The following is a 22,667-nucleotide window of genomic DNA, read 5'->3' as shown; positions in this document are numbered from 1 at the left end:
GATATGCTAAGTGCAACACTATACTGAGCATTAAGATGGAAATGTGGTGTGGTCATGGATGGCTGCAGAAGGCTGTAACTCAGGAATAAAATATACATTACATGCAAAATATTTCACTTTCAATCAGTTTCTAGGCAGGACTAAAACACTGGAGAGCCCCTGGCAGTTAAAGAAGCAACTGGAATAGATGGACCAAATGGGCTAACTACAAGTGCAACCAGGAAATTCTGTCCATAATGGAGCTTTTCAAGAGATCCGTCTGTAATCTATAAAGATACAGAGCACTGCCTTCAGGGAAAAAAATAGAGGGCTGTCATCAACTTTTCTGATACTGTATGTACTTGTTTTTATAATGGAAGATTCAGCCAACATTTTCCCTCTGTATAAACATACAAAGTATGTTGTCTCTCTCTCATTTCTTACTATATAGTAAATGAGCAGAAATATAGCAGACATTATTTTAGAAGTCTTGAATGTGATACTCATGTTTTCTTTCCTGCAGATTTTATGTATAAGCACAGAATATCAGGAAATCTGAGGAAAGTCAGCATACACCATTTGCATTATGAATCTGTTGCATAGGAATGATAGCAAATGGATTGGAGGAGGGAGCAAAATTGCTATTTATACTAGCAGTCATGCTCTATTACGGTAAAATTAAGGTATCTTGATATGTTTAAGTTTTAGCAGCTCAAATATTAACAAGCAGTTTTGGTGGGCCACTTGCTGCCAGACTACCATACAGTGTGTGTGTGTGTGTGTGTGCGTGTGTATGTATGTATATATATGTATGTATGTATATATGTATGTATATTATATATGTATACATATATATATATATATATATATATATATATATATATATATATATATATATATATATGTGTGTGTGTGTGTGTGTGTGTGTGTGTGTGTGTGTGTGTGTGTGTACATATATATATAGTACATTATATATATATGTACATATATATATATATATAATGTACTAACTAGTTCACTGAATTCTCATTCTCTATCTTCCTGAATGATTAGAAAAAAAATAAATCAAAAGGCTTTGTGCATGTGCAAACAAGCATGATCCACAGCTTACAGGCACACATGTAATGTCCCATTAATAGACAGATAATGCCTTTGAGTAGTAATAGTGTAGTAATAGAATGTTTATGAATTATTACAAATTCTCATTCATCCCAACTCTAGGGAGAGATTCAGCAAGGTCTTGCTTCTTTTCTGTTTATGTCCTTGTTAATTCTGTAAAATAAATGTACTTTTCTCCTGCTCCTGATATTTGTAGTATATATTTTCTAATGGACATCAGGCTGAAGAAGCAAACTCGGATTGACCGGAAGCAGGTTTGGAGTGGAGTTCATATGCTCCTAAACCAAGATCACCATCATAGATGTTTTCTTTACCAGCAGGATGAGATGACTCTGTTTTGTTCTGGGTTGGCACAGGAAAGTGGTCTGAAGCATCATAATTCAGGGTCAGTTCATCATTATTGACAATAAATTCCCCATCTTCATCCTTCAGTTGCTCCTAGGCATTTTTTTTATAAAGAATAGAGAAACAAAAGAAAATGTTTGCTTATTAATGGCACAAATGTGAAGCAATCCTATATTAAATAGAAATCCCTATTTCTTAAGTTTATAACAGCACATAGAATTTTAATGTTATTTAGAAAGTAATTAATATTTACTTCATATAAATGTATATTTATTTTTATTAAATGTACATTGCACGTATTTCACTATCAAGTGACAATTTTTATGAATTGTCTCCTGAAGCTAGGACCTTCTTGTCCTTGAAGATGCAATGCACACATGTGTCTATCTATACTAATCAGAGATGTGTAGAGATCAGTGATTCCACTTCTGAGTCTAATTTGAAAACATACCTATAAGATTACTTGTCTGCTAAAAACTTAATGTTCCTTCCACATAATGTATTGTTTGGAAAAGAGAAAGATAGAGAAATACTGTCAGATAAAGATAGCTAATAAGATGGAAAGATAGAGGAAGAGAAAGAGGTGTCATGTCACAAAATTTAGTTTGGCTCTGGCCATCTCTGCTACTTATATTCATGTGCTTTCCAGAGATTATTCTGGGGACAATATGGCTGTTGATGGAAAAATGTTGCCCCACTGGAAGTAGTGGAAGGGGGACTTCTGCATTCAAGGGATCTAACTAATCATTTCACAATGCTGAATCTCCAGTGGTTGGAGATATGTGCAAATCAAGCTGCCTTTCTTACTGAAGTAAATAGGGAAGGTTGTAAATCAGGAACTCTATATACACACTGTTATTATAAAATACATATCTTGTTGTACATATATATTACATTCTGAGTACAAGGTATAATGTTATGGCTAATTCAAAGTAGTAAGGATGTGAAGTTGTTGGGGCTTTACTAATTGATGGAGTGGAAGACAGAAGATTCCATAAATTAGGAATACCCTACTTCATTGGGCAGGCCTCCCTAGCTGATGATCTGCAAGGTTTCCCAGGTTGGACAAGGATAGTTCTTACTTTACAAAAATCCAAATTCACTACACAAATCAGGTATAGTTTAAGGCTTGGTGGGTAAAGAGTACTCATGCTTGATTCTTCAGCCAACCTTTTTTTTTAAAAAAAATATTAACCCATGTTTAAAAGCATCTCTAAAAACTGCTGATAGAATCAAGCTGCAAAAAGATGGTACTGGTTGCAAGCTTTTCTATTACACTGAACATTCATCTTCATGGCTGTCAGCTGTTTTTGACATTATTTTTAAAATGATACGCTACTGAAAGAGCCTAGAGTTCAAAACAGTATTTCTAAAGTTATCATAAGAGTGCTGAGCTTGATTTGAAGCAAACATTAATCATACAATAATGAAATAGAGATACTTTATATGTTTCTTAATATATTTCCATTCTGAATGTCCCTTCTAATTCAGATTGAATATCAGTTTTGTTATGCAAGGTGGCCAGAAAATCCAGAATCAAAACTAAATCTTTTAATCTGGGAGGATGACAGAAGAAAGATCCCATATTATATTAATTGGATGACAAAACTCTAGGTGTCAACACCACACATAGTAAAAGCTGTATAATATATCCTGTCAAAAATATTGAAACATTGTGTACTTGAAATTGTATACTTACCTCATAAGCTCTAGGGCTAGTCAGCAACCTGGCTACAGGATTACACCATTCTGGTAAAGTGGTAGTAAGTGGAGGACCAGCATGGGTGAGGATCGGCTTTAAATATCTGTGAAATCTGTTAAGGTCTATTTCCATATGTATGCACAGCTGAATGTATTTAGGCCATACAACCATAGCAATGCATAAATATATAATAAAATGTAATGTATAAAACACCAGATATGGAGAGTTATCATTAACATTTTTTAAAAAGGGAAATAGCATATTGTGGTCTAATTTTACAGGCAATGCTGGATATATTTTTGCCTTTGCAAGATTTATTTCAGCTGTATTTATTTATTAACAAGCTATGCAAATCAATCAAATAAAGCAAATTTCTAAAAATGTCTATTGTGAATAATGGAATAATATTAGAGTACTTCTGTGAACCAATATCTTCAGTGTTAATAGTCATTGTAACAGAAGACTAGCATAAAAACATCTAGAAAATTGTGCAGTTTCACATTTCTCATGGAGTCAGAATTTCTTAAACCATAGTTTCTTGACTATGCTTTGCTGGGCTGGGTTTCACATAAAACTAATTCATAAGGTATTGGTTGACATATTTTACTGAGAACATTATGGTTTAATGTTATATGTGAGGCAGGTCTATATAGGCTTCATTTCATCATACTTCTAAAAGGGCAAAATTAGGAATTCTGTTTTCTGTATGTGTTATGAAGAAATGTGTAGCTTACCACATGAGTCAGAGATTTCCGCTGTAATATCATGCTGGCAATGTCAAAAAGAGCCAGTCTTCAAGAGAACAGCAGTGTTGTCTGTAGCTTCATCTTGAAAACTATAGCTGCAAATTCTTCCACGCAGCCCTGAATATTCGGTTTTCAGAACTATAGCCCATGGAAAGTCTTCACATGTATGCCTCTACGTGTTCACTGGTCAATGCTATGCACATAGTGAGTTGCACCTTTTTACTAATATCTGATTTGGGCTATTAATAGAGATAATGTAGATCAGACATGTCAAACACAAGGCCCGGGGGCCCAGATCCGGCCCGTAAAGTGGTTTCATGCGGACCATGAAGCCATCCTGGAAACAGGGAGGGAACGGCCCCCACTGCCTTGGCCCTGGCCCAGAGACCCTCCTTCTGCCAGAGACCCTCAGATCTGTCCCACTCCTGCCCAGGCCCCCATAGGCCCCCTTGATGCGAACGATGTCGAGCTGGCCATGCCCACCCAGTAGGCCATACGCACTCTAGCCACGCCCACCCAGTAGGCCATGCTCACCCTGGCCACACCCACCCACCCCCCTGAGGGCAACCGCAATGCTGATGCAGCCCTCAATGAAATTGAGTTTGACACCCCTGATGTAGATTAATCTTCCTAAAACCTACGCCCTCCAAATGCCTTAGATTCCATATTCCTTATGTTTGGTTGCATAGTCAGCCAGCTGTTTAGATTGGATTTGACCCTTTTCTCTACCTATTGAGTCCTTCACAAGGATCAGTGATGTTATAGCTTAATAATGTTGTTATCATAGGATGTAGGCTGTCCTTAGTAAAACTGTCTTTTGCCATGGACTGATGGTGATTTTGTCAATACCATTGTGTTCAAATGGTGCTCCAGATGCTTTGGAATTGCACCCATGGGACTTATTACTATTAGTACTATCTTTGTTTTCTTTTGAGAAAGTCATTCTACTTCTATGTGCAAGTCTTTTTATTTTGTGACTTTCTCTAGTTCTTTCTCTTCTCTTCTGCTGTCCAGGTATTAAATGTGTACTATCCAGTCTTTTTTTTGGCTTTCCTATTGATAATTGTTAAGTCTGGATGTGTGACAGCTGTTTGTCAGTTTGAATTCTAAAGTCCAGGAACACTTTAGCTTCTTTGTTTTCTATTGTTTTGTCTGTTTTGTGGCCCCACCAGTTCTTGCTTGCAGGCAAGTAGTATTTCTTGCAGATTTTCAATGCACCATTGTTGCTACTTTTTCATGCAATCAGTTGCTACTGTTGATCAGTCTATCTGATCTTCCTGTAGCAGCCAACCAATGGTCAATTATCATTCGAGAATTATTAAGGTGAAGTCATATATGCATGTGAAACTGAAAGTTAAATAACTCTACTGAGTAATAGGGAACTCCAGAGAAATATGGAACATCATTTTGCAAGTTTTTTTGGGGGAAAGAAAATGGAACACTCTTCTGTGTCTGCGGGCCTGCAACCTTTGATATCGTGGAGAACTTGGTCACACCGGTGCAGCTAGAGTCTGTTACTTACACGGACCTGAAGAAATGGCTCGGCGACCATTTCCAGCCCAAATTGTCGGTGATAGCATGGAGGCACGTCATTGAACAATGAGTTCAACAACCCGGAGAGACAGCAACGGAATTCATCGCACCGTTGAGACAAGCTTTGCACCTGTGTCAATTTTCGGACTTTGAAGAAAGGCTTCAAGACTGACTCGTCTGTGGACTTCGGAGTAGAGAGCTACAACAGAAACTTTTTGCAAAAGAGACTCTCTTGCTCCAGAAAGCCTTAAAAGAAATCATGGTGGATGAAGCTGCCGCCAAAGCCGTGAAGGCCATGCGGCCCACCAAAAGTACTCAGCATGAGCAAGCTGTCCACCACGAGGACGCCAAACTTCCAGAAGACGTCGACTTCGACCATGAAGTTGACAAGATCCAATGGCACCATGACAAGGAACTGAAGACTCCTTACAAGGCAGTTCCTTTCCCTCGGTGTCTGGGCTGTGGTGGCTGCCACCAACAAGTGGACTGCAGGTTCCAGACAGCCATGTGTTGGGCCTGCAGGAAGACCAGCCACATTGCATAAGTCTGCAGAGGACGCCAGAAGGACCACCATTTGGACGTTCTGATCAGGAGAGGTACCGGGGCCCCGGGGCAGCTTAGTATAGGGTTTTACTCCAGCCATCAGAGCGTTTGCCACACAGGAGCTCGCCATCCCCTTAAGCCCAAACTGTGACTTCAAGTCAAGCTGCAAGGCATTTCTTGCAGGATAGAACTGGACACTGGCTCAGCTGTTTCCATCATTTCCCTGGAGACCTTTTGTTTCATCTGCAACTGCAGCAAGAGGTGGGCCAAGCTTAGGCCATTCAACATCATCCTGACTGACTTCCAAAACTCCTGAGTTGCTGTTGTGATTCAGGGTCAGCCTGTGGGTCCGGCAGCCGGGTCGGATGACTCGGATGACTCAGACGAGGGGGAGGAGGAGGGTGTTGAAGACGAACTTGCTGATGATGGCTTGGAGGCTTCGCAGAGCCCCCAGCCAGGCCCCTCTTCTCAGCTGCGCGAGCCCGACAGTGCAGATGAAGAGGACCCACAGCTGGCCCTGTTCAAGGACGCCCGACGCAGGAGGCAGACCAGTAGAAGCAAGCAGAGAAAGGCTGTGGGACTCCTCGGAAGGAGGCACAGGGAGGCCACGCCCTGAACTCTAATAAAGGGAGTGTTTGGGGAAGGGCTGGTTGCTGAAAGCAACCGCTCCGTTTGAGGATCAAAGTTCCGGTATCTTGTTTCATGTTTTGTTGCTTGTTTGTGTAATAAATCTTGGCAGACGTTTTCCAGCCTCAGACACTCTCCAGCCTCTGCCGTTTGTACAGGAGTTGCCTTTCTGCAAGGCCGGTAGCAGGCTGGTACAGAACAGTTGCTGTCAAAGGTGAGGCCACCTTGGCCGTCAAATTCAAGGGGATTTTGGGCCCCTGGATGTGATTGTGGTGGAGGGCCAGAGAATGAGCTTAATAGGGCTTAATTGGTTTGATGCTCTGGGCATCCAAGTCACCGGAATCCACTGGACACAAGCGGCGAACGTGGCATCAGTATCCGAGGAGTTTGTGGACGTTTTTGATACAAGCCTGGGAAAGTACAAGGGCCCTCCGATAGCCTTTAAACTTGATCCTGCTGTAATGCCTATTAGGATCAAACCCTGTAGAGTGCCATTTACACTTAAACATAAAATTGATGCAGAGCTAGACAAGCTAGTGAGCCAGGGGGTACTACAGCCCATAGATGGGGTGAATGGGAAACCCCAATTGTCACACCACTTAAGGCCAACAGGGAGGTCAGGATTTGCGCTGATTACAAGTGCACCATAAATAGGGCACTTAAGCAGCACGTGTACCCGGTGCCAGTCGTTAGCCACATTTTGGCATTGCTGCAAGGGGGGGGACCGTGTTCGCTAAATTAGATTTGGCACAGGCCTATCAGCAGTTGCCTGTGGATGAGGCCACAGTGGCTGCACAAACCATTGTAACACACAGGGGGAGTCCAATTTGGGGTTAGCATAGCCCCTGGGATTTTTCAAGGAATTATGGAGTGTACGCTCAAGGGCATTCTGGGGGTTTGCCCCTATTTTGATGATGTGCTTATCGCTGGTGAGTCCACTGAGGTGCTTGCAAGGAGGCTCAAAGCCATCCTTCAATGGTTCCACGAAGTGGGCCTTAAACTAAAAAGAAATAAATGTAATATTGGGGTTCCTTCTACTGAGTTCCTGGGATTCTGTATTGATGCTGAAGGCATCCATCCTTCCAATTCCAAGCTGAAGGTCATTCAGCTGGCACCTAGCCCAGGGTCCAAAGGAGAGCTTCAGGCATTCCTGGGTCTCCTTAATTTTTACCATGCATTCCTTCCTAACAAGGCCGCAGTGGCAGAGCCGTTACACCGGCTCTTAGACAAAAACACCCCATGGAAGTGGACCAAGGTTCACAAAAACAGTTTTAAGGTAGTAAAATCACTACTGTCCTCCAATTCAGTGCTCACCCACTTTAAAGAATCATTGCCTGTATGCATTGCGTGTGACACATCCCCTTATGGAGTGAGGGCTGTTCTAAGCCATTTGTCAAGTGATGGGACTCCAGTCCCCATCACCTATTATTCAAGGACACTGTCCTCAGCTGAGTGTAACTATGCTCAGTTTGACAAAGAGGCCTTGGCCATTGTGGTTGGGGTGAAGAAATTCCATGATTACTTGTATGGCAGGGATTCACAGTCTTCACTGACCACAAGCCACTGTTGGGGCTATTTACTACTGATAGGCAGATGCCTCAAATTCTGTCCCCTAGGATGCTAAGATGGTCCATTTTCATGTCAGTCTACAGCTACATGCTGGTTCACAAACCCAGCAAAGACATGGGCCACGCAGACCACATTAGCAGGTTGCCATTGCCACAGGTAGAGCCAGATCTGGCTCCAGCAGCTCACATTTTGTCAATTCAGGATTTGCCTGAATTTCCCCTCCATGCGGGGGATGTGGCTGCAGAAACTGCTGCAGACAAGGTTTTAAGTAGTTTTGGCTTAGATTCACACTGGGTGGCTTGAACATAGCACTGGACCTGAGTTCCAGAGCTATTTCACATGTATACATGAGCTTTCAGCTCACAAAGGCTGCATTTTATGGGGGAGCAGGGTTATTGTCCCAGTTTATTAAGGAACCGTGTACTTCAATCTCTACATGAGGGACATTCGGGCATAGACCGGATGAAGGCATTGGCACAAAGCTACCTATGGTGGCCAGGGTTAGATAAGGCTATTGAGGCCCAAGTACACATGTCAACAGTCCAGACCAGAAATGCCACATACTCCTGTCCACAGAAACTCATACACCATGGTCAAGGATTCACGTTGACTTTGCTGGGCTCTTTCAGGGACAGCTATTTTTGATAGTGGTTGACAGCCTCTCTAAATGGCTGGAAGTAATTCCTATTTCAACCATGACTACTGCTAGGACCATCCAGGTGCTTAGAAAGCTTTTTGCCACACACGGACTACCGGACGTCATGGTATTAGACAATGGAGCCCAGGTCACAGCAGCAGAGTTTCAAGCCTTCTTGAGGACTAACCTCATAAGGCATGCTACATCAGCTCTCTTTCACCCCTCGACTAACAGGCAGGCCGAACATATGGTGCGTACTACAAAGGAGTCACTCAAGCGCATAGTGACTGGAGATTGGCACCATAGGCTGGCTGATTTCTTGCTTTGCCAGGACACTATGCCTTGTATGGCAACAGGCAAGAGCCCAGAAGAGCTTCTCTGGGGGAGAAAGCTCATCATGAAACTGGACAGGTTGCACCCTGATCAGGTGGCAGCACACACCTCGTGCCCAAAGCCTCCAAGGGGGTTGCAAGTGGGTGATGGCATGTGGGCCCAGAACTATGGGCATGGGAACCGGCAGCCAAGCAAGGCAGTTCACATGCTCTGAGGACTCAACCAATCAGTACAACAGGGAGGTGGTCATAGATGGGTGAAGCCCGGGAATGCAACATGGGTCCCCTGACAGGGAAAGTCAACCCGATCAAGACAGCTGCTGTGCTAACTCTGCTTCTTCATTGGGCTTTGGTTTGGGCCGACCTGGAATGGCCAGCCAAAGGGACTTGAGTCAATCCGATTCTTGTGAACTCATTAGTCCTGGTCTACCCAGCCCAGTGGGCAAACTGGTAGACCGGAAGTTGCCTGGATCCCCCAGGTGGTCTGCAAGGTTGTGCAGACCACCACCATATTTACAAGACTTTATTCTCAAATAATATTAATAATGTGTGTACATTCTAGGGGGGAGGGGTATAATGTATTGGGCCTTTTACTTGAACTGTTTTCATGTTTCTTTTGAATGCTGCTTAAGATTGCTTAATTAGGGTGTCTGTGTAACGGTCACTGACTGCCCAGACATGCAGTCTCCAGGATGATCATTGGTTGGCTTTGGGGCAGGAATGGGTTCCTTTAAACCTATTGGCTGCCACCTAGTGGCCAACCATATAAGTAGCTGTGCAGAAGCCTCTGATTCAGTTCTGTTCCTGTTACTTCAATAAAGCAATGATCCTGTTTGAACCCTCTCGTCTCGCCTTCTGCTTCCAAAGAACCCAAAATGTTTGCAATGAAAATATAAATTATAGTTCTGCATTTTACTTGAAAGTGTTGAATATTATAGTCAGGCATCATTTTCAAACACTTTTATATTGTTTTAATGCTTTTGTACTTAATGCTTTACAAATTGTTATGACTGATGATGAATTAAAAAGAAAAGAAACCACAGAGGATAATTATAAAAGCTATTTATATTTCGGATTTGACTTCTTTTGTTTTTGCCTTTTAGTGTACTACATTTAAATCTTTACTAATAGTGCCCCTGGCCCCAAAGCTCAACATTTATGGAGAATATAATAAAATTACATCCATTTTAAAAGAAGAAAGAGTCCTTGTTCTTGCATTAACTGATAATCAAGCAATTAAGTGACTCCAGATACCCACTAAAATACAAAAAACAACTCATAATTCATATTAATCAGTCAGGTTACTGAACAATGCATAAGAAAAGCTGTATTCCACACTTACTAAAGACATATTCATCAAGCCATAAGTGACCTACATATATTCACACATTCTGACCTACTATGATTTTGTAGCATGCCTCAAAAGTAAAACTTGGGTCTTTTCAAGGATGTAGTGGACAATTACACAAGACTTTTTCTCAATATACAGTATGAAATCATGAATAAGAGCAAACGTGAAAGCTGTACACCATGTATTTAACTTTAGCTAAAGAGAACTGCCATAATGCATACAATGGAGAGTTTCAAATGGTTTGTGAGTCCAAGTCAAGTGGTCCACAATGAAATTATAGAACAATACTGAGTCTATCTTTGTCCTTATAAAATGAAGGTCAGATGACCAAAGAGAGATCAATAAGACCCTGATCTATACTGTAGTCCCTCATTTTCATAATGCATCATTGGTTTTGGTGATGATGATGATGACTCCGAAGAAAAACATATTGCAAAATAATGGATTATGCATGTATTTATGGTACGATAACAATCTTTCCTCAAATAAACTATTAAAATGTTTATTTTCAATATGTTAATGTTGACAGTGAACAAAATAAGTTTGAGAATCTCTGAAAAAGGATTAGAAAAAACAATGTTTAATTTTCAAATAACTCAGCTTAAAACATTACTAAATTAGCAAAACAATAGTTTCTGGTCCCAATTTAGCAGATTCAAATTAGTCAATACGATCCATTGTTTTCCTTACTGTCAACTTTTGTTTTATTAAGAAAGAACAAGTATCTAGCATTAGTCAATTGCAACACGAATAGCAAACTGCTAGCTAACTTTGCTCTCCAAATCAGTAATTTTAAGTGGAGGAAAAAAGTCAAAAGCGATTTCTTACTTTTGAATCAATTTTCACAGTTCCATTGAAAAACAGAACCTCCAAATTGATTTCTTTCTCCTTTCCTTAGGTCACAAGTATACTTCCTAATGGTCTTTCATGTCTAAACAGTTGCAGTACTAAAAGGGTGAAAAATCCCCTCAGCAGTTAAAAAGTACAGGTTGTCAGGGAGAGTGAGAAGGAATGGCTATCTAGAACATTTCCACTGTATTTAATGTTCAGGGATCAATGCATGTAACAGGCTGGATAGTTGGGTGGGTTTTTTTTGTTTTTTGATCTGGACCCCATCTGACTGCATAGGCTAGATATCAGGATTGGGATACAGTAGAAACCTGGCAGTACTGTAGGTAGCCTCTGTGACATCTGACTGAGGCATCTGAGTGAGTCACATGTGGGACTCTAGTATCCTTCCACTCCATAGAAAACAGGTAGATGGGTTATATGGCACTAAAAGGCAGCCATGGAAGAACCATTTCAAGGAAAAGGTAGGACCAAAAGGGTAAACTTGGCGATCTGAAGATGTCCCATCCCTATTCTAGCTGAATGTGACTCCTAACAATTGCATCATACTACTTTTTACTCAAGTATAAACATCTGCAGCCTGATTCTGCATGTTTCAAAAATGTATATGTGGGAGACTGGAGTGTTTAATTTTTTTCAAAATATGAACACAGGAGTATACTTATATGTACATACACACACTTCTAAGTATTCTTAATTTTTGGCACTTTTGCATCACTACCTAACACTTTTGCATAGTACACACACACACACATATAGTTGTGCAGTGCTTTTTTTCTAAAAGAAAACAGTGCCGGAACTCACACGTCATACAACCCGCCTTGCCTAGCCTACAAGGTTCCATCCAAAAAAGGTGCCGGAACTCCGTTCTGGGCATTCTATGACAAAAAAAGCCCTGGTTGTTAGATATTTACACACCCACATACACATTTATATATTAGTTCCCTGATTTTTTAAAAACATCTGATGCCAAGATTACAATCTATCACTGATGTCTTACAATGATCCTTACAGTTGTATAAAATAAGCCAACCTCATTATTTACCATTAACAGAGATGTTGGTTAAAACGTAGGATTTTGAAAACAGAATAGAAAAAGATTCTTGGGGAACAAATCATTTTTAGTCTAAAAGTAATGGCCACAACCCGGACCCATATTTTTCAGAACATGGCATGTGGAACTATTTGTGAACTTGTCAGGGAGACTTGTTTAGTGGGATCAATGACTAGAAGCAATTAAACTCAGGAAATCAGCTGCATGTAAATATTGTCATTTGTAGTTAGTTTTTACTAAACAATTTAAAACTGAACAGTCATTTTAAGACTAGGTAATATGGGAGGGGAATGGAGAATGTAAAATTCATTTTATTAAATAAGATTTTTCAAAAATCTTAATTTCTATTCTATAATAAAGGCATACTTCACTTTTATATTTTATTTATTGAAAAATTTTAACTGCCCAATAAATGAAGCTCTTTGGTGGGTTAATAAACTTCTCTGGGTTCTTTGTTCTCCCTCTGCAGTTCTGAATCTGCATTTCTTTGATGACACAAATTTCTCTGGCCATAATTCTGTGTTTAATGCTATGCTTTACATGCACAAATGCCATACCATGTCCATGCCTGCCAGTCTGGCTGAGTTGCTGTCTATTAAAGTAGGTACAATACAGTAGAAGTGTTTGTGTAATAAATCAACCCTGTATGCATAGTAAAGACAAAGAATTCTGTCTTCTGGTCTGTGATTTCACCATAACTTAATTTTCTCTGTTTCCTGGTTGAAATAGGAAGCATTTGCACAAGTAAGTACCATTCAAACAATACCGGGATGCAAAACTACAGACAATAATCACTATATGGCAGCAAAGAGTTATACTTTTCAGTATCTCCATTCTGACATGCAGTACTCACTAGTGGTGGGATTCAAATATGTGAACAACAGGTTCTCTGTGTGGATGCCGCTTCTGGAAATCCATTGTGGGCCTGGGCAACAAAAAATTAGCTACCGAAGTGGTGCGAACTGGCTGAATCTCACCACTGGTATTCACCTACATTTTGCGGTCCAGTTAGAGAAATCCTATCTTTCATTCATTCAACAGTGAATATTCCTTCACTTCTTATTACTTTAGTGCCAATCCTTCCTCTTGTTGTGATTCAGGGTCAGCCTGTGGGTTCGGCAGTTGGGTCGGATGACTCAGATGAGGGGGAGGAGGGGGGTATTGAAGAACTTGCTGATGATGGCTTTGAGGCTCCGCAGAGCCCCCAGCCAGGCCGCTCCTACCTGGTGGAGACCCAGCTGTGTGAGCCTGACAGCGTGGATGAAGATGACCCACAGCTGGCCCTGTTCAAGGACGCCCGACGCAGGAGGCAGTCAAGTAGGAGTAAACAGAGGAAGGCAATGGGGCTTCTCGGAAGGAGGGAGAGAGAAGCCACGCCCTGAACTCTTTATAAAGGACTTGTGTGGGGAGGGCTGGTTTGCTGAAAGCAACCGCTCAGATAGTATTTCAAAGCTCCAGTATCTTGGTTCGTGTCTTGTTTGTTTTTGTAATAAATTTGGCAGACGTATTGTCTGTAAAGGGGTTGCCTTTTCTGCAAGGCCGGTAGCAGGCTGGTACAGAACACCTCTGTCCACAATTACCAGCTGAAAGAAGCTGTTCTTCGTTGTCCTTATTTCCCTGTTCCTAGAGATAATGAACTAGAAACCCAATGAATCCTTCAGTCACATTTATTTGATGTTGCTTTTAAAAATGCAAGTACTTACTTGCTTCATTTAAATTTGGGCCAGATGTTTGAGGATGGATTAAAATGCAAGGACAGCGTGTAAAGTTTTATTGACAATCTGGCACTTTATTATTTTTTTCCTGAAAAAGTTTAGCGGTAGTTAATTTGACTCCAATGAGTCTTGAAGAGAGGAGTATGGTGTAGAGAGAGAAGTCTGTGTAAGGTGCTAAAAGATGCAGAGCTTTTTACTGGCAGCACCTTTTCATTCTTATTCCTCTGAAAAAAAGCATAACCTCTTAACCCACAACTACATGCAGTTTCTACAGCCTTGAGAGAAGTTTCCAAGCCTCTCCAAAACTTGTCACCTCATTATAATTTTTAATTTGAAGGGAAAAATGATTAAAGATGTGGGAATTAATCATGTATTTAATTAAATTAATATTAATTAAGCTGAAATTACATTAAATCAAATTATTTTTTGTTCTGGTGTTAACTATTTCTTTGTCTCATTCCTGCCTACTTCCTCAGGTGTGTCCTCAATGTACCACTCAAAGCCCTCTATACCTTGAATAAAGTTATGGATCATTACACAATAACAGCAATTAGTTTTGTTCTCTGGCCACATTAAATGAGATGTTCGTTGCACGAATGCAATTATCTCCCACATGTGGTGACATTTAAATCTCTTCAAAGTGGTGGTTTAATTTTAAAATGAAGTGGATGCTATAGTTACTAGATCTGGGCTGCATAAATCTGGCTGACTGCTAAACAAAGCAAAAAGAGTTTTCTATTATCTTCTTGCTGCCATCAAATAATCATCAGGACTTTTGCAGCCCAGATTTGAAAGCCCTAATCTGAAGCTTCATTGAAATGCAAGTAACAATTTCAAATATTTTGCAATGTCTATGAAGGGCTAATGTTCATTTCTCACCTTCACCTAACCTTAAGGCACCTGAAGGGGTCCCCAAAGTTGCTGTTTACATAGCTACCAGCACCTGTTATAACAAAACACATAGAAGATCGTAGCATTCAGAATGAACTTCAAATCTAATTTAAACTTCAGAATCAAAACAAGACCTGTGTGTGTGTGTTTATTGATGTAGAAAAGAGATTTGAAAACAGTTTACAGTAACATAAACTGACTTGTTTTTTGCTGTATGTATATGTGTATTTATGTATGTACATTTGATTAAAAACCAACACAATAATTCCACACATTGTTACAGAAGATAAAACCTGCCTGGAAAATTGATCACTATCAAGTGAGACAGAAGATCTTGAAAATAACTTTTCAAAAATAAAGTCTATGCATCCATACTACACTGATTTTTTTTTCATTTTTTTCCAGAAAAGAAAATTAAAGTAAAATTCCCATGGGTAGAATGATTTCTTGTACAGATGTAAAATGGCTGAAGGCTATATTTGTGAGTGTTATCTCTTTCCTGGCTTCTGAAGCTTTAATTCAATCTTGAAGGAAGCCATTATAAGGAATTCTTCATGGGAGGAAGTTTGTCCCCCCTTTAAGATCAAGAAGGGAGAATACTCAGGGGGCAAAATAATGGAAAGACAAATAATGAAAACAACAAACAAGGCAAGCTGAAAGTATCATCAAAAGAAATGTGAAAATTGGTTGAGTAATCAGTTCAATCTGCATGAAAAGAAAACTGGTAGGAAATCTTAAGATTTTCTGGCAGAATAGGCAAGAAAAAGTGTCAACAGAAACAGCACTTTTGGAAGAGCTATCACATACAATAGGGAAATACCTAGAAGTGAGGGGTAGGCAATGTTTTTTCTCCTTGCACATAAATTTTGTCCAGCTAGGATCAGTTTAGAAATATCCAGCTACAGAAAAATGGTTTGAGAAAAATGGATAACAGGGAGATTGGTCAAAATTGCTTCTTTTCATTGGTCCATGCAATAACTCATCATTTTATCCCTAATGACTACCACTAAGATGAGAAAAATAATAGACTGGATGAGGACCAATGCATTCAAGCTCAGTCAAGTTAAGTAGGAAGTTGTTTTTGTAGTTATGTAGTTACCCAACTCTTAAGCCTATCTTAAGGAGGCATTGGATTATCTCTGAAGATTTAAAGGCACTTCATTGGGATGTTCTAGCTATTACTATCATTGTAGTATAAGTGGTTTAGGAGCCTGGAAGCAGCCATGACACTTCTAGATAGAGGTAGCTTAGAATCTATCATCAATGTTTGGATTAAATCATGGTTAGCTACTCTAATGCATTAATATGGGAGCTGCCTTTGAAAATGATTTTGAAACTTCATAGAGCTAAGAGTTAACTAGTAAAGGACCATCAGCTTCCAATGCATTTCCAGGTCCATTTTAAAGTGTCGATGTTGCAAGGTTTTAACCTATTTTCTAATTTTTCAATTTTGTTTTAAACAGTAATAAGTATATTAAGACTTGGTACTAAGCTTTTTAATATTTTGATACTAGTCTAATATGATTGGGAATTGAAGTTCCTGGATGGATCACAACTTTTGATTGTGCCCCAGAAAATCACTGAAAAATCACTTGCCATAATTCTAGGATTCATAACTGAATTTCAATGATGTAATTATTGGATGCCTTCAAGGGCAGAGGTAAAAAGTTCTATAAGCCACATATTGTATGTCACAATCTAGAGCAGTGTTTTCTCCTATGTATATCTTTCTATGTGTATCCCCTATCACCTTCAAAGCATCATCTTCAATTACAGTTAGGTGGATAGCCACAAGAAACAAGGCATTATCATTGGTTGCATCTCCGGAATGTCTTCTCCAAAATACTCTGGCACTCAGATTGCTATATTTTGGCTGCAGCAGAAAACATTTTAGGATTCAAACCCATTGTACAGTATATTTTAAGGTGCTGGGTCATAGCAATTTTTTTTGCTATTCTTAAACTCTGTTCTGCTATTGACTTGTTTTTAACCCTTATTTGATTTTTAAAATATCTGTCTAGATAGTATTATTATCAGGAGAATCAAAATACAAAATTACTATTAAAAACACGGATTTATGGTTGTGATTTGTAGTTGTCATATGCTCTGCAATTATTAACATGCTTAACAGGAAATAATTGAAGTAAAGAAGGAGGTACTTCTATAGAAACATTGTAAGAAGTCAATAGAGAAACTGCTAAAGAGAAAGGGAAAAAAGGAAGATAGGATTTGGAAGTAAAGTGTGTGCAATGTTTAACAATTGCAGAGCCTAACTGAAGATTATACTTAGCTAAAAACATTTTCATGAATAAATCTGAAGAGGAATGGACTTTATCTAAGCTGAAATGCTTTGTCCCTTGATTATTGTTTCCAGTTCTCATGGGGACCATTTGCCAGGCATTTAAAAGTGCAAATTTGTTGGCAAGATTGTTCCTGGAACACTGTTCCTGTTTTAAAAATTCCCATAAGTTTCAGAAGGCATAATGGTTTACCTCATTCCAACAAATTTTGCTTTAGCATTCTAAATGCTCAATTATATCTAACAAAATTAGAAAAGAAAGGCAACAAATCTGAAAATCCTCATGCCTGTTGCCTCCCACAACTCTGTACTTGTTTTATGGTATACAGAAGAGAATTCTCCACATGAATCCAATATCTCCTACACCCTTCCAATATTGTTTATTCAGAACTTGCAAGTTATCTTTTGTTGGGTAACCTTTGTTTTTTGTTATAGAGGGCAGCTAAGGGGATATTTATGTTAAGAAATAAAAAACCCACAGAACTATACTTAGTGACTACTGGGGTTCTGACAATTGCCTTGGCAGTTATAGTCCAATAACTTGTATAACTTGACTGCTTTCACGTATTGAAAAGCAACATGGTTCTTTGAGAAAAGATTCTCCTCTTGGTAGGTGAAAAATGTAGCGGATGTATAATACTATTCATCGTTCTCCCAGTGATTGCTGCATTTGAACTGCAGGTAACAATCTGTAGACCATGTACATCATCATTCTGATGATGTTATGGGGCCACTGGAGACCTCTTTTGCTACATGATCTGGGTTTGGGCTTTTTGGGTTTGGGCTTTTTGTAATGATATGTACATTTACCTTCATACTGCTTAAATAAGAACTTGATAGATTTCTTGCTTTTTTCCTCTGTGTTTTTATCTTATATTTATCTGAAAAGGGCATGAAGCAGGGCTTTTTTTGTCATAGAACACTCAGAACGGAGTTCCGGCACCTTTTTTGGATGGAACCTTGTAGGGTAGGCAAGGCAGGTTGTATGACATGTGTGAGTTCCAGCACCTTTTTCTTTTACAAAAAAAGCACTGGCGTGAAGTATCTTAAAAGTATTGACACAAGAAGTGTTTTCAACCCTGCTTACAGAATAGTATTTGTGGTTCCATAGGACTTTGTATGTGGAGAACATTTGTTCCCTCTTTATGAACTTTTTTGTACAACTAACCTCTCAGAAACTATTGTGGAACAAATATAATTAAAGTATGCCCTTTTCCCTCTTTCATAGGTAGAATAGCAGCATAATACAAGGTTATTATATTTGGCAAATGTCACGGGGAAGGAAAACCAATGCATTGCTTTGATCAAAATTGGACAACCCCACAATTGTTTTTAAAGGGTTTCAAGAAAATCTCTCTTTATAGTTATATGCATTTAGTGCATATAAATTGCCATCCAAAGATAAATTATAGGCCAGTCTGAGGTACATTATTGTCCATTGTGAAAAATCCACCATGCCTGGTGGATGTGGGCAATGTATGAAACCCCTAATTACCCCTAATAATATTTAAATTTATTAACAGACATATAAGCAAGAAAACAATTAATAAAATAAATATATAAACTTGTGTTTGTACTGTTAGAAGAGCAAAGAACCAATTGTTTCATTGGTTCTTTGCTCTTGTAATTTAAACGTTGTTTACATGGATTTGTTTAGAGATGTAGCCCAAGTAATAAATATATATTGAAAACTAGGAAAGGTGTTTATTTATTTATGTATTTACTTAACAAACTTATGTAGTCTTCCACATAAAATCTGGCTGAAATAATTATATGTGCAGTTTTATATCAACATTGGTTCCTTATAAAAGTAAAAGAAATATCAGATTAGACTCCAAAAGGGAGTTTGAGGAGGCCGTGACTGTTCTTTACCCATACTCTTGTTGTGCCTGGCCAGAAGAGAGCACCAACACTAGCACAAAGGGACAGCTTGTCCTTCTGCGTCAGTAGTAAATTACCTCTTTTTACCAATTCATCCACAGTAGCTTTAGTGCTACCTTTTTTATGCTTCAGCTGTAGCTAATTGCATACAGACATTCTTGTATAGACTGAAAATGTGCCCTTGAACAGCCATTATATAACAAAATGAAACAAGTGTACTATGTTCACTGGAACCCAATATAAATTTCAATTTGGCAGAAAGCCTTCAGACACTATGCATATACTCAAATTGGAGCAATACGTCATCCAGGGAAGGTATGCAAATCAAGAAGCAACTATCGAAACAACATTAATATGTTCCCTCCAACAATAGAGAGACAATGGGGAAAAAGGGACTCCAAATAAACAATTGAAATGATTAAAAATTCTGAATAAAAATTATAGACTCAGAGATTTGCAAACAAATGGATGCAATAGTACTGTTATTAATGCAAGGCTGACTTGCAATTACTAGTTCTGAAGCATGTTCCCAAATGTCATTAGTAATGGCTGCTGAAAAAGTCTTTCTTTACCTGCAAGTATTTCTGTTTATGTATTCCATTATGATGGCTCAGTGTGTCCTCCTGCATTTTATGTCAGTGTTTGGGGCCTTTAGAAGAATATCATAACCATATTTCAGTGCTTAATCTGAGCAACAGGCATATGGCATCTATCCTGATAAGGTTTATTTTCCAATAAAAGGGCCACTTTACTAATCTAGTCACTGGTGTTATATACCACTTCTAATCACAATAGATACATTTCTATACAGATGAATCCTCTTAAGATACAATAGGGTATTAGTAAACCTAGTTCCTGATACATTTATTGAAAGTTGCAATACTGCTCATAACTTCCTTTGGGAAATTGGTAAGCAATGATACAAATCAGATTAGCCCTATGGGTAGGAAAGCAAAACAGAAATTGCATAAATACATAATAAAAAGAGAGTTATCCTTGTCAAAATAATATTACCACTCTAGTAAGTGTTAGAAGAGTCAACTGTGTATATGGTGACTATGGGTATATATACTCTTGCAGTATTTTTCTACTCCATTTCTAGAAAAAACAATAGGAAAAAAGTTAAAAGAATGTGAAATGAAAACAGGCACATTTAAAGTGCTATGTATTCTTAAACACATTTGCTTAGAGGTAACGTCCCACTTAATTTGACGAGACCTAACATGATCAGGGATATGATTTAGTTCATACCTGAGTGGCCTAGTGCTTTTCCCTACTGTCTTCAGTTTAAGCCTAAATTTTGCAATGAGAAGCTCATGGTCTGAGCCACAGTCAGCTCCTGGTCTTGTTTTTACTTACTGTATAGAGCTTCTCCATCTTTGGCTGCAGAGCACATAGTCAATCTGATTTCTGTGTTGACCGTCTGGTGATGTCCATGTGTAGAGCCGTCTCTTGGGTTGTTGGAAAAGAATGTTTGCTATGACCATCGTATTCTCTTGACAAAATTCTATCAGCCTGTGCCCTGCTTCATTTTGTACTCCAAGGCCAAACTTGCCTGTTATTCCAGTTATCTTTTGGCTTCCTACTTTAGCACTCCAATCCCCCATGATGATAAGGGACATCATTTTTTGGTGTTAGTTCTATAAGGTGCTGTAGGCCTTCATAGAACAGGTCAATTTCATCCTCTTCAGCACCGGTGGTTGGGGCATAGACTTGGACTACTGTGATGTTGAATGGTTTGCCTTGGATTCCCACTGAGATCATTCTGTCATTTTGGGGATTGTATTCCAGTATTGCTTTTCCTACTCTTTTATTGACTATGAAGGCTATTCCATTTCTTCTGAGGGATTCTTGCCCACAGTAGTATACCTGATGGTCATCTGAATTAAATTCACCCATTCCTCTCCATTTTAGTTTGCTGATTCCTAAGATGTCGATGTTCAGTCTTGTCATCTCTTGTTTGACCACATCCAGCTTTCCTTGATTCATGGATCTTACATTCCAGGTTCCTATGGAGAAAAAATCTTTACAGCATCGGACTTTCCTTTCACCACCAGACACATCCACAGCTGAGCATCCTTTCGGCTTTGGCCCAGTCGCTTTATTCTTTCTGGCGCTACTAGTACTAGCCCTCTGCTCTTCCCCAGTAGCATATTGGATGCCCTCCAACCTGAGGGGCTCATCTTCCAGCGTCATATCTTTTTTGCTTTTGGTACTGTCCATAAGGTTTTCATGGCAAAGATACTGGAGTGGGTTGCCATTTCCTTCTCCAGTGGGTCATGTTTTGTCAGAACTCTCTGCTATGACCTGTCCGTCTTGGGTGGCCCTGCACGGCATAGCTCATAGCTTCATTGAATTACGCAAGCCCCTTCGCCACGACAAGGCAGTAATCCATGAAGGGTGTTTTTTTTAATTAACATTGAATAAAACACTGTTACAGTTTTCTACTTTAAAGTGCCAAGATACTGTACTGTATATTTCCAGTAAACATGGCCACAGATGCTTTTATGAGATAGGAGAAGGCTACATCTCATGGGCTGGTGCTTGCCTATCCCAGATTAAAAAATATTGAATTGAAAACATTGCATCCTTAGGGAGGAGACCTCCTTTTGTTCATAGAAAAGACTAAGATTCAATGGTGTCTTTCATTGGAGGAAGAGTGCAGAGACTTTCATTAATCTTCTTTTATCTTGCATCTACCCCTCCCCTGATGCCTGAGGTCACAGTATTTTAGAGGTTGCCCCTGGTTTTCAGAGCAGATTTGCTCAAAAGAGCAAAAATCACCCTATGCAAATTCCAGAATGAAGCATTTCCTGTATGGTCAATCAATGCAATCATGCAATCATTTACCTCTTCCTCAATTTATCATGTTCCTTTTCTGCAGATGGACAGGAAATTCTTTTTGGTTTAAACCATGCCAGCTTTTAACTGTAAATCTATAGATAACTCCCTGGTTTTCCTATAGCAGTAACAGCTGCCATTACTTTTCCTCATTAAATAGCTTTTAAACTTTGCTAATACCAATAGTTTATTTGGATACTGAGGCTGCAATCTACTCTTGAGATATTTGTTCTGTTTGTTTTATCTTTTTAATATTTTCATTGAGCCTTGAGGCTAAATTATATAGCTTTGATTTGCTTTTGGTATTTATTTTGTGATAGCTGAATGCATATTGTTCTGGTGGGTTAGGTAAACATACTGTACACTCCAGGTTTCAGGAAACCTAGACAGGACAACATATTTGATGTCAGGCAAGGAGATGTTTTTCCTTTCTAATGTACTAATTTATTTATTCAAAACAGTCATATAGTCACCCACCAAACTCTGGGCAGTTCCCAGTCATTCTGCAACAGTTTCCAGAAGATATTCTTGGAAGTGTCCCTATTTGAATTATGGCTCAGTATATAAAATGATCAGGTAGAATCAAAGTAATAAAATTACAGGTAATTCTCAACTTATGATCACAAATGGGACTGTTGCTAAGTGATGTGGTTA

The 22,667-nt window shown here is 39.2% G+C and overlaps 1 protein-coding gene across 1 annotated transcript in view; it reads right to left on the bottom strand.

The window, feature by feature from the left end:
- Nucleotides 1–1,314: 1,314 nt before the first annotated feature.
- SLC9A9 (solute carrier family 9 member A9) overlaps nt 1,315–22,667 on the bottom strand; it is a gene marked incomplete at its 3' end in the record, with an annotated part of 228,259 nt that continues 206,906 nt past the window's right edge. The window contains exons 15-16 of the mRNA XM_083364697.1: nt 3,143–3,248; nt 1,315–1,536 (exon numbers count right to left, since the gene is read on the bottom strand). Coding sequence (XP_083220823.1) covers nt 1,315–1,536; nt 3,143–3,248 — 328 coding nt within the window. The remainder of the gene's footprint in view (nt 1,537–3,142; nt 3,249–22,667) is intronic.

Source organism: Vipera ursinii, assembly GCF_947247035.1.
Source record: "Vipera ursinii genome assembly, chromosome: 5".
NCBI lineage: Eukaryota > Metazoa > Chordata > Lepidosauria > Squamata > Viperidae > Vipera > Vipera ursinii.
The sequence above is the reverse complement of the archived record's forward strand: the minus strand, read 5'-3'. Positions and strand labels throughout refer to the sequence as shown.